The 11,947-nt window shown below is 35.5% G+C and overlaps 2 protein-coding genes across 5 annotated transcripts; one reads left to right on the top strand and one right to left on the bottom strand.

The window, feature by feature from the left end:
• Positions 1–3,384: 3,384 nt before the first annotated feature.
• On the top strand, positions 3,385–7,848 carry LOC120070990 (protein NLP6-like). 4 transcript variants are annotated; one of them, XM_039022972.2, is made up of 5 exons: positions 3,385–3,949; positions 4,574–5,157; positions 5,329–5,376; positions 5,504–6,446; positions 6,547–7,848. In XM_039022972.2, the coding sequence occupies exons 1-5, from the start codon at positions 3,679–3,681 to the stop codon at positions 7,680–7,682; spliced, it is 2,982 nt and encodes a 993-aa protein (XP_038878900.1). In that variant the 5' UTR covers positions 3,385–3,678; the 3' UTR covers positions 7,683–7,848. The 4 variants fall into 4 exon arrangements, with proteins under 4 accessions (XP_038878900.1, XP_038878894.1, XP_090173861.1 ...); XM_039022966.2 differs by having other exon boundaries at positions 3,416–3,949; positions 5,474–6,446; XM_090317735.1 differs by having other exon boundaries at positions 3,557–3,949; positions 4,564–5,157.
• A 671-nt stretch (positions 7,849–8,519) lies between these two features.
• Positions 8,520–11,737, bottom strand: LOC120071006 (bidirectional sugar transporter SWEET4-like). Its single transcript, XM_039022991.2, has 5 exons — positions 11,592–11,737; positions 11,477–11,513; positions 10,767–11,145; positions 9,990–10,109; positions 8,520–9,042 (listed from the first exon to the last, which is right to left on the bottom strand). The coding sequence occupies exons 1-5, from the start codon at positions 11,632–11,634 to the stop codon at positions 8,851–8,853; spliced, it is 771 nt and encodes a 256-aa protein (XP_038878919.1). The 5' UTR covers positions 11,635–11,737; the 3' UTR covers positions 8,520–8,850.
• Between the last annotated feature and the right edge of the window lie 210 nt (positions 11,738–11,947).

Genomic DNA, 11,947 nt, shown 5'->3' with positions numbered 1-11,947 from the left:
GTAGACTCCGAAACCAACTTACTTCTTCATTAGAAGTTGCTAGTGCTATTATTTCTGACTCCATCATAGATTGGGCTAAAATAGTCTGTTTCTTGGACTTCCAAAGAGACAACTCCGCCTGCTGTATTAAAGATATAGCCTTGTAGCCTTTGAATCATCTGAGAGGGAGTTCAAGTCAACATCGCTAAATCCTTCCAGGACAGTAGGAAAATTTTGATAATGTAATCCTAGGTTTTGGGTTTTCTTCAAATACCTCATAACCCTTTCTATATCATTCTAATACTCTATACTAGGTCTGCTTGTAAACCTACAAAGTAATCTTATAACATAAGCTATATCAGGCCTAATGTAGTCAACAACATATCTAAGACTGCCTATAATGCTTGCATACGTAGATTGATTAACACTGTCACTAGCGTACTTGAATAACTTAACACCAGGGTCATAAGAAGTACATGTTGGTTTGCATTCAAAGTAATTATATTTCTTTAGAATCTTTTCTACATAGTGAGAGTGATACAAAGAAATTCCATTTTTAGACCTAGTCACTTTTATGCCTAAGATTACACTCGCTTCTCCTAAGTCTTTCATGTCGAAGTTTGTACTCAATGTAGATTTCACATCATTTATGACGTGCAAGTTCAACCCAAAGATTAACAAATCATCTACATACAAACACAGGATAGTGAAGATTATTTTCAAATATATAGTAGATGCATTTGTCACTTTCATTAACCTTGAAACCTTTAGAGAGAATTAGGTTATCAAACTTTTCAGGTCATTGCTTAGGAGATTTTTCAGGTCATATAGAGATTTATCTAGCTTACAAATCTTATTTTCTTGGCCATGGACTATAAAGCCCTCAGGTTGTTACATGTAAATTTCTTCTTCAAGTTTACCGTTTAGAAAAGTGATCTTTACATCCATCTGATATACTACAGGATTATAAAGGGCAACGAGAGAAAACAAAATACGGATTGAGGTAATTCTAGTGACAGGGGAGAAGGTGTTAAAGAATTCTATGTTTTCTCTTTGTCTAAAACCCTTTGTCACTAATCTGGCTTTAAAGTTATCAACTGTTCTATCAGGTCTAAGCTTCTTCATTAGGATCCATTTGCACCCTATTGTTTTACAACCTGGGGGTAGGTCTACTAAGTGCCAAGTCCTATTTGACTCAAAAGAGTCTATCTCATCATTTGTAACTTTTTGCCATAAGTTGACATCTACAAAGGATAGGGCAACTTTTAGATCTTTAGAATCTTCTTCCATTATAGGACTGGAAGTCATCCCCAAAATCTTTAACGGTTCTAGTTCTTTTGCTTCTTTTAGGTTCTGGGTCAGTTTCCTATGTAGAGGTAGGATTTCTAACTAGGGTTAGACTACTGGATCCTGAGCCCCTACTTTTTCTTGATTTAAATAGAAATCTATCCTCAAAGAAGTCAACATCATTTGACTCAATGATCACTTAGTTTACTAAGTCATAGAACCTATAGGCTTTACTATTTATGACATAACTTATAAAAACACACTCATAAGTTCTACTAGCAAGCTTTCTTTTTAGGGTCTGAAATTCTTACAAAGGCTAAACATCCCCAAGTTCTAAAGTATGACAAGTTTGGTTTCTTATTCTTGAGGACTTTGTAAGGTGAAGTTGTGGTCTTAGGTTTTGGTACTCTATTTAGTACATAACACACGGTAAAGATGATTTCACCCCACCAATAAGATGCGACTCATGAATTGAATAAAATAGCAACTACTAACTCAGCTAAAGCTCTATTTTTCCTTTCGATTTTTTCGTTCAATTTAGGAGATTAAGGTGCACTCTTTTCATGTATTATTCCATGTGAGTTAAAGAACTCATTAAAGCTATCTGAGTTGTACTCAGTTCCCTTATTACTATGAAGTCTTTTAACCTTTCTGTTAAACTGACTTTCTACTTCAGTTACAAATAATTTGAAAGCACCAAAAGCATCACTTTTGCATTTTTTTAGTAAATATACAAAAGTAAAATCAGAGAAATCATCAATAAGAGTAATAAAATATCTTTTACTGTTCCTAGTCAAGGTGTCATCAAATTCATTAAGTCAGAATGAATTAAATATAGAGGCTCAGATTCCCTAAGTATGATTTATTCAAAGTCTTAGTTATTTTATCCTAACTATAATACTCGCATTTATCAAATTCATTCATGGATAACTTAGGTATCATTTCCAACCTAATCATGTTATTAATTAATTTCTTATTAACATGACAAAGTATAGCATGCCAAACATTCAAAGAGCATAACATATGAACAGAAGATTTTGTTTTGTTTATGTCAAAGTTTAATTGAACATTCCCTCAGTTGCATAACCCTTCCCTACGAATATATTATTCTTAGTAAGGGTATATAAATTTGTCCCTACTATTTGGGTAAACCCAATCTTGTTGAGGAGATAGCCTGAGACTAAGTTCTTTCTTATCTCCAGAGTGTGCAGGACATCTTTCAAGGCGAGAGTCTTCCTGGATGTAAACTTCAAATCCACCTCACTGGTTCCAGCAACTTTCGTTGACTGGTGATCTCCCAACAGAATGTTCTTATCCTTAGTTTCAGTATAAGTGTTCTAGCCTTGTCTTCTCGATTGGGGAAGGTATCTTTTTCGAAATGCCTCAACTCTCGTAATTCAGATGCAAATTGGCTTGCTAGAGTGGTGGACTCCCATTCTTTTGTTGCTTTTGTGTATTCTGAATAGTTGCATTTTGCCATTCAGAAGATGAATCTTTTTACTTTAGGGCATTTGTTGTGCCATTGTGGATCTCCTCTGCTACAATTGAGCAGTGTGTTAGTGTCTAATGAAATTCTTGTTGTTGTTGTTGTTGTTTTTATTTTTTATTTTTTTATTTATTTTTTATTTTTAAAGTGACAACTAAAACCATAATTAATAGTGAAAATACATGACAAACTTCATCATTCTGTAATAAATATGAAGATGAAGAAGTGGCGATATAATTATGTTAAACTCAATTTTTATAGTATAACTAACGTTTTAGTTGAATTGTTGTATTCTAGAGGAGATAGACCAGATCCTGCATTGGTGGTTGATATAAATTATAAAAAAATGTAATATTGACCATTAAGAGCTTGAATCTCCCTGAAGAGAACAATATATCTATGTCTCAACTTGATTGTTTATATTTTTTTTTCTCAATATTCACTCCATTTTTGTTGTTGATTTTCATATTTCACTCGTTTTTTTTTTTTTTGGTTATTATGTACCCTAATCTATAATTGACCCAAAAGGTTTTAAATGTATATCAAACTCTTTACAAAAAGAATAGAAATATATGAATATGTAAAGTGACTTTTACTCCCTATTATATTCTCCATTCACTATAAACACGAGTATACATGTTATTAATTGCAATGGTAGAAAGTAGAAAGGAGACAAAAAGTCTGCGGAGTATCGATTGTGGTAGTGGGTTGCAACACGGAATCAAATCTGTTTATTTTATCCAAAAAAAAAAAAAAAAAAAAAAAACTCACTAAAACCAAGTTGTACAACTCGTTGTTGGATTCGATGGAATCACACTCCCCAATCAACCACCACTTCTTCCTCAGCCTTTCTTCTCCTTCACCATCAAAATCTTGAGACAGCTTTCCACAGCCATAACCACTGTAAAATCAACAATCCCCTCGTCATGACCGAGCCGGATTCCGATCACCCATCTCCCCTTTTCCCCAAGTCCACCGCCCACCGTTCCACTTCCGACGACCGGACCCCACTTATGGATTTCGATCTCGACTTGGACATTCCTTGGCCTTTGGATCAAATCCCTTCTTTTGCTTCCAATCCCATGTCCCCTTTTCTCCTTTCAACCTCCGATCATCTTGCTTCCCCTCTTTGGGCCTTCTCTGAAGCTGATGATGATGACGATTCCAAGTTTGCTGCCTATGCTTGCTCTGTTCTTGGTGAGTTTCCATTCGATTTTGGGGGTTTTTTGTTACCCCTTTTGTCTAATTTAGTGGATGTTGATTCGGTTGGAGTTTAATGGGGTTCGGTTGAGTTGAAGCTTGTGAGGGAACAAATTTCCAGTGGGGATGAGGGGATTTTCTGTTCAAAGGAGAATGACCTGGAATTTAATTCAATGGTTTTTGTGAGCTAATGTTTTTCAGATTGAATAGTGGTGGGATTTAAGTAATACGAACTATCTGCTTTCTGATGGCTGGAAATCCATCTTCTTGCTTCTTTGACTATTTGAGTGGTTTTTGGACATCTCATTTTTCAACTTTTTTAATGAATCAATGGGGCTATGAATAACTTGGTGTTTACAGTTTTGATGTCTGTTAATGCCATTGGTACTTCAAAGATTGGGTTTAAACAAATTGAAGGGTAGGAATAGGAACAAAGACTACTATGAGATTGGAAATACTTTAGGCTTTACTTTTGAAATATGTCTGCTTATTCAGATATATGATTCTCTATGGGGTTGTTTCAATCTTGTCATTTTGAGCTGTACTTGATATTGTCTTCTTGGATTTAGTTAGGCGGATTCTTTTCCATTTAAAATGGCTTAACTTTACAGCTGAGAGCAGGTACTTCCAATTCACATTCTGTACCGCAAAAGCCAACCGAGAACCAAAAGTTTAAGATTCTTCCAGTTCCATCTTCATCATGGGGACTATTGCCATCGGAGAATCCAGATGGGTATTGCTTAATCAAAGAAAAAATGGCACAAGCTCTTCGGTACATTAAAGAATCATCCGACCAGCATGTTCTAGCTCAGGTTTGGGCGCCTGTAAAAAGTGGTGGCAAGTTTGTACTTTCAACCTCAGGGCAACCGTTCGTCCTTGATTCACAGAGCAATGGACTTCATCAGTATAGGATGGCCTCATTGACGTTTATGTTTTCCTTGGACGCTGACCAGGATGGATATCTTGGGCTCCCTGGTCGTGTTTTCCAACAAAAATTGCCAGAATGGACTCCAAATGTGCAGTACTACTCAAGCAAGGAGTATCCACGACTTAGTCACGCTCTAAACTACAATGTTCAGGGAACTTTGGCTTTGCCTGTTTTCGACCCTTCAGGGCACTCTTGTCTTGGTGTTCTCGAGCTAATCATGACCTCACCGAAGATCAATTATGCACCTGAGGTGGACAAAGTCTGCAAAGCTCTTAAGGTTTGAGTTCTCTTGCCCTTTGTTGAATTTCTTAAGTTTCATTTTTTGTTGTCTTAACAAGTGCTGTGCACTCATGTTAATGCCACTTGATCTTGATTTATTGAACAAAGGATATAACATGTTTAGCCATCATAAACGTTTTGCTAATTTTGTGAATCTCTTCACCTGCAGGCTGTCAATCTAAAAAGTTCAGAGATTTTGGATCATCCGAATAATCAGGTCAGTGGTGAAAAGTTATATGTATGAAAAATGGTGCTTTATTGCATCCCGGATGATGAATATTGTCTAGTTTGTTTTTTCTCGCTCGTTCTCACAGATACAATCTTGGCAATGCTTTTCAAACCAGATTTGCAACGAGGGTCGTCAAAATGCACTGGCCGAAATTTTGGAGGTACTCACAGTTGTATGCGAAACTCATAACTTACCATTGGCTCAAACCTGGGTTCCATGCAGGCACCGAAACGTGCTCGCCAATGGTGGAGGTTTGAAGAAAAGCTGTACTAGCTTTGATGGTAGTTGCATGGGACGGATCTGTATGTCCGCAACTGAAGTAGCATCATATGTTGTTGATGCTCACATGTGGGGTTTTCGTGACGCATGTTTAGAACACCATTTACAAAAGGGTCAAGGGGTTTCTGGGAGAGCATTTTTATCCCACAGCTCATGTTTTTGTGGAGACATCACCCAATTCTGTAAGACTGAGTACCCTTTGGTACACTATGCACTTATGTTTGGATTGAAGAGCTGTTTTTCGATCTGCTTACGAAGCACATTTACTGGAGACGATGAGTACATTCTAGAATTTTTTCTGCCACCGAGCATTGTTGATTATCAGGAACAAAAGACTTTGTTGGGTGCATTAATGGCAACAATGAAGAAGCATTTCTACACTCTCAAAGTTGCTTCTGGAATCAACCTTGAGGACAAGGACGGACTTGTTGAGATTATTCAAGCATCGAGAAATGGAGGATTTGAATCGAGATTTGAATATATTCAAATTCCAACCCCCGTGGAATTGCCACCTGCGTCTGATGCCATGCCGAAAGCAGTAGAGGTAGTTGCATTAGAAACATTGCAACAACAATCTTTAATGGTTCATGATGCTCCGAAGGATGAAAACAATAGTGCTTGGGATGGGGAAAGCCACAATCCCGTTCCTTGTCCACAGAATAAGGAAGTCAAAAAGCCGTCCGAAAGGAAGCGTGGAAAGGCAGAGAAATCGATTAGTCTGGAGGTTCTTCAACAATATTTTGCTGGCAGTCTTAAGGATGCTGCTAAAAGCCTTGGCGGTATGTTGATATTGTAGTGTAAGATTATAAAGTCTATACTTCCTCATCTATCTGAACAGGATTCAACTAATGTTTGATATATCTTTTTTCCACTTTACAGTTTGTCCCACAACCATGAAGCGTATCTGTAGGCAGCACGGGATCTCACGGTGGCCATCTCGGAAGATCAACAAGGTGAACCGCTCACTTTCAAAGCTAAAGCGTGTGATTGAATCTGTTCAAGGGGCTGAAGGAGCATTCGGAATTTCTTCTCTGGCTACAAGTCCACTTCCTGTTACAGTTAGCTCGAGTTCTCATCCTTTAACTCCGGAAGGGTCTAACCAGCAAAACTTTGTTGCTTCTCAACCATCTGATTCTCAATATAAGGAAACAAACACCTCAGAAGCACAGACAAATGACACACAAGCTAGATTGGAAGATCAATTACATAGAGGAGTGTTGAGTCCAGAAGAACCAATTCACGATCAGAACGGATTTCTGCTGAAGTTTGGAAATGGTTTGAACAATTTTAGAGCAGGGAGTGTATCACGAGAAGAGAGTGCCGGGACACCTACTTCTCATGGTTCATGCCAAGGTAGTCCTGCAAACGATAGTGCCCTAGCAAATAATCTCATTTCTATTCCTCAGCATGAACAATGTGTAAGAAGAGAATCTCCTGAAGTAGCATTCCATACAATCGATAAACTGAATATATCCACACCTGCTTGTCCAATCCCGGATACACTCGTGATGGTTGAGCCCGAGGAACCATTTGGAGGAATGCTGATCGAGGATGCAGGAAGTTCTAAGGACTTAAAAAATCTTTGCGCTTCTGTCGCTGACGCTGTTCTTGATGAGCAAGTACCTGAATTTTGTTGGTCCAACCCTCCTGATATAGCTCTGAGACAACCTATGGACTCTGTTTGTCACACAGTCCCTCATATATCACTTAGGCAAGAACCTAGGAGGATGACTATCAAGGCCACTTATAAGGAAGATATTATTCGATTTCGAATTCCCTTGAGTTCTGGTATTGTAGAGTTAAGAGAAGAAGTGGCCAAGAGATTGAAATTGGAGGTTGGTACGTTCGATATCAAATACATGGACGACGATCGTGAATGGGTTCTTATTGCATGCGATGCAGACCTACAAGAGTGTGTAGATATCTCAAAGTCATCCGGTAGCAATATAATAAGATTGTCAGTTCATGATATAAATGTCAATCTTGGGAGTTCTTGTGAGAGTACTGGGGAGTGAGAATTCGAGTTGTGGAAATTGAAAATTTGTCGACGTCTTGTCTCTATATATTATATTGGCAGTACTAGGAAGTGAAGATTTAGTTCTAGGTATTGATATTATTTTACTCAAACTGTATAAAATCTTTCATGTGAATTGTAGAGATTCTCTCCTCATTTGCAGTTCACCTTTTTGTTTCTTCTTCTTTGTCAAATATGATCTTCAGAGGTGGTAAGGGTGTTGAGTTTAAAATTGCAACTTGAGAGAATTTCAATTTTATGAGAAACATGCCGGGTACCGAGAAGGCGATATAGACATCCAGACTCTTGCTAGAACTGTAGATTAGAACTGTTCTTCAACCTGCTGCTCCCGGCGTTGATCTTTAGGTGGCCATTTATTCACTATAGCAACGATATTGTTCATGTAAGTTTTGAATGAGTTACACCATTGGAAGATGATCCACCCATCTATCTTATTTTCAGAGAAAAGACTCTTGCAAGATTACCAATTTAGACTGATGCAAGGCTTGTCAATGGCCTAGACAAACCATGCCCTCCACACTCGATCAAATTCAAAGGACCTTTCTTGAAGGGACCTCTTTTTTCAAGTAGTATAAACTGGCTGTATATGTTCCCTTTTTGGTATTGTTCTTTCATGTAGTTTTCAAATTTCTAACTTCATCAGATCATTTCCCCCCTTTTTATTTTTATTGTTTTTTTCATTCCTAAGTTTGTTCTATCTTATATCATTGCAACACGAATCTTTACGTTTATGGCCGTGCATTGTGGCACGGTAGCAGCCATATTATTCAAACTCGACTAACTCGTTAATAATGAACGTTTCAACCACGGAACAAACTTGAGAATCAGAAAAATCCATTGATTCAAACATTGTAGCTTCTCCAACATACATAGATTAAACAAAAAACAAAGCTAGGACCAAAAAAGGAAGGGGAAAAATGAAAAGAAGAAGAAAAGAAAACACTCAAAATGGCATTACAAGGTTTGCCAATTGTCTGCCACTGGTCTGTGCAGTGATCATCTGTTATTACCCTCCAAATTAAAACATGAGGAGTTTGCTAAAACTCTTTAAAATCAAAGACCTTTTTTTTTTTTTTTTTTTTATAATCTTTTTATCTATATATATTTAACAAAAGTGACAGATGGACGGTGGAGATGCTGCGAGTCCATCAAGTTCCATGGCCTTCAGTTCTAGCATTTCCACACTCAATGTTGTCATTCTTCCAAGACTCTTTTCCATCTGATAAAATCACCTGCCCTTTCACTTGCCTTGCTTCTATTTGAAGCTTTGTTGATTTGTAAAAGCTGGCATACAGTATCAATTGGGCCAGCCCAAATAGTGTGCCCAGCCCATTTGGAATCTGAAAAGTTTCAATTATTCAAGGATTATTCAATAAAATTATTAAATAATAATAAAAAAAAAAGTGTTGTTTTCTTGTTCCATTTGAAGTATTTTGAAAAATACAATCATGTGGGCTATATTCCCTCTATCTAACCTTTATTACTTACTAAATACAAAATCAAAATTTATATCTAAGAGGCCAACCAACTTTAAATTTTGTGTCTAATTAATTCCATAATTAAAAAAAAGCCTAAATAATTAGAGACCAATTAGAAACAAAATTTAAAGTTCAAAGACCAACTAGACACAATTTTACAAATGGATTAAATTTTTAATTTAACATTTAAAAATAATTAAACTATTACTTTTTCTGTTTAAGATGCCTGTCTTTATAAGCTTGACCTTACACTTTTGTAGAAAAGAAATATTTATGCAGCATCATCCATTTGCAATAGATATAAATTCTAAGAAGTAACATTATATTACATGCATGTAGAACACCTCCATTAGTTTTCTTTTGTTTTTTTTTAATCAACCCAAAAGAAACATTAGGATAATTATTCCATTCTTTCCCCCCAAATTTTCATATTTTAAGTTTAAAGAACTTCAAACCTTTTTCTTTGTATGTTGCCTCTCTGTGTTTGTGAGAATAAAATGAAAAAAAAAAAAAGAGAAGAATAAATTGGTGTAGAGAGAATATTTTTTAAAAGATAAAATCCACAAATCTATATTAGATTGTTTTCTAAACATATATATGTGAGGAAATTCATATGATGGATAATAATTTTATGAGGAAATGAACCCCAACCTCAAAGGAAGGAGTGAATGTCAATTACTATCGAGTTTGTTTGGAGGATGATTGATTAATCTTTTAACTTAAACGAACTAAAATTTATATGTTGAATTATTACTTGAGATTAGGGTTGGGATATTGAATTTGGGTAGAAAAATATGAGAAGAAATTACCAAAATATAAGGGTCAAAAGGGAGGCAAGCATAAATAGTCCAAGCCACACCATTGGCAAAAGAAGCAACAGAGAGTGACAGAGGCATATACTCCACACTCTTTGTTTTAATCACCAATTTCTGCAACACATTAACAAAAATCTTAATTAATTCAAATTTGATGATAAAAGAAAAAGATTTAGTGGTAGATAAACATTTAATTCCTAGTTAAATTCTATAAACAAAATCAAGTTTTTCATTTGCAAAGTTTGATTTGATTTTACAATCAAGTGATTATCAAATGAGCTTTAATCAATACATTTTCATATATATATTATTTTAGTATTTAACTTTATATATGAAAACCCTAGTTTATCCTTTGTTAATAATTGAACCATTTCACACGAAATCTAAATATATATCATAACACTTAATCTATTAAAAAAAAATGTCTAAACGTTTTGAGCATACTATTTTTCTTTTTTTAAAAAACATTAAAATTTGACCGGTAAGATTTAAATTTAACTAAAAAACATTTAATAATTTTAAAGTAATCCAAAAAATAATCGTGCTCGATATTTATAAAATTATATTTTATGCACCCATTTTAAACATAATTAAACCCTAAAAAAGAAGAACATTCCTTTTTGAATTATTGAGACCACATAATTGACACTATAAACAGTAATAAAAACAGTAAAGATTCTGCCAAAAAACGATCAATAGATTCTAAAATTAACTTAAAGAGAACTATTATATAATCTACAGAAAGAAAGAGAAAGAGAAAGAGAAACCAACCATGACTGCCAATGGAGAAGCATACATGCCAATGTTGAAGAGAATGCAAATGGTTCCAACCACCATGGATCTCTTGCTATGAGTGTGAAAGATGAACAGAACCAGAAGGCTCAAAAGCGTGATGAAGACGACCTCGACAAGTAGCACGAGGATGACTTTCACCCGCTTCTTCCGATTGGAGAAGACGAAGAAGAGAATTATGTAAATCAGCTCGATTAGAGTTCCGGCTGCATTAATGGTAATAACTAGAATACTTCCCGGATGCACCACCGGCAGCCCGTACAACACCCAAACTAGGCAGTTCACGAGCGTTGCAAGGTACGGGATCGGCGAGAACTGCTCGACCGATCCCTTCTTCCATATTGTGACAAAGGTTGGCCTAAAAAAAGTAAATAAATTGTAATTAAACATAAACACAAGAATTAGGGTTTTAAATATCTTAAAAAGTCACGATGTTATCATGTGTTCTCATGGTTCCATCTATAGTAAGACAACTTCTAAGCTTTTATAAGAGTTTGTTCGGATTAACCTTTTAACTGCTTACAAATACATTTAATCGCACTTAGAAAGTCAGTCGAACCCGGTCTTAAGAATATATTTCCAACTACGTTTGAAAGAACTATTCGATAAAAATCACTCAAACAACCCTCTAAATAGTGATTTAGAGAATAATAAAAGAAACATGTGAAGAATAGAAAGGGTATACTTACAATGGAGACAAGAACAAGAAAAGTGCAATAATATTTCCTGCACAAAACAAAACAAGGGTATAAGGATAGAATTGATTTGAAAGAAAATTGGATTTTTCTTAATGATTTAACTTACCTATAATACCAATAACTGTTCGAGCAAGCACCAAAGAAACCATATTGTAAAAGATAAAGAAAAGAAAAGAAAAAAGATCTCCAAAACAAAGAGAGATTACTTGATTATTGAAGGGTTTGACTCTACATGTTAGCTCGTGCAAGCTTGAGCTTTTATAAACTCATATGTTCATTGCATGGCCATTTGATGGGCCCTACAAAACTTTCATGGCTATAATACTTTTTATGAATCTTTCTTTCATTCATGCTTAGTCATGTCACCATTATTTAAAAGTGGGCCAAAATTATAAGTTTAGTAGTCATTGATTTTTTAGAATTTTGTGTCTTATATATGTATGTGTAGTTTCTAAACTTTTT

This window comes from Benincasa hispida, chromosome 1, assembly GCF_027475165.1.
Source record: "Benincasa hispida cultivar pf3 chromosome 1, pf3_genome.v1.1, whole genome shotgun sequence".
In the NCBI taxonomy this organism is placed as follows: domain Eukaryota; kingdom Viridiplantae; phylum Streptophyta; class Magnoliopsida; order Cucurbitales; family Cucurbitaceae; genus Benincasa; species Benincasa hispida.
This window is presented reverse-complemented; position numbering and strand designations above follow the sequence as displayed.

Coding starts and splice junctions, on each gene's coding strand:
- LOC120070990 (XM_039022966.2), top strand. CDS start 3,679: ATGACCGAGCCGGATTCCGATCACCCATCTCCCCTTTTCCCCAAGTCC. Junction 5,158..5,328: donor AAGTCTGCAAAGCTCTTAAG/GTTTGAGTTCTC, acceptor CTTCACCTGCAG/GCTGTCAATCTAAAAAGTTC. Junction 6,447..6,546: donor TGCTGCTAAAAGCCTTGGCG/GTATGTTGATAT, acceptor TCCACTTTACAG/TTTGTCCCACAACCATGAAG.
- LOC120071006 (XM_039022991.2), bottom strand. CDS start 11,634: ATGGTTTCTTTGGTGCTTGCTCGAACAGTTATTGGTATTATAG. Junction 11,146..11,476: donor TTCTTGTTCTTGTCTCCATT/GTAAGTATACCC, acceptor TACTTTTTTTAG/GCCAACCTTTGTCACAATAT. Junction 9,043..9,989: donor CTTTTGACCCTTATATTTTG/GTAATTTCTTCT, acceptor GAAACTTTTCAG/ATTCCAAATGGGCTGGGCAC.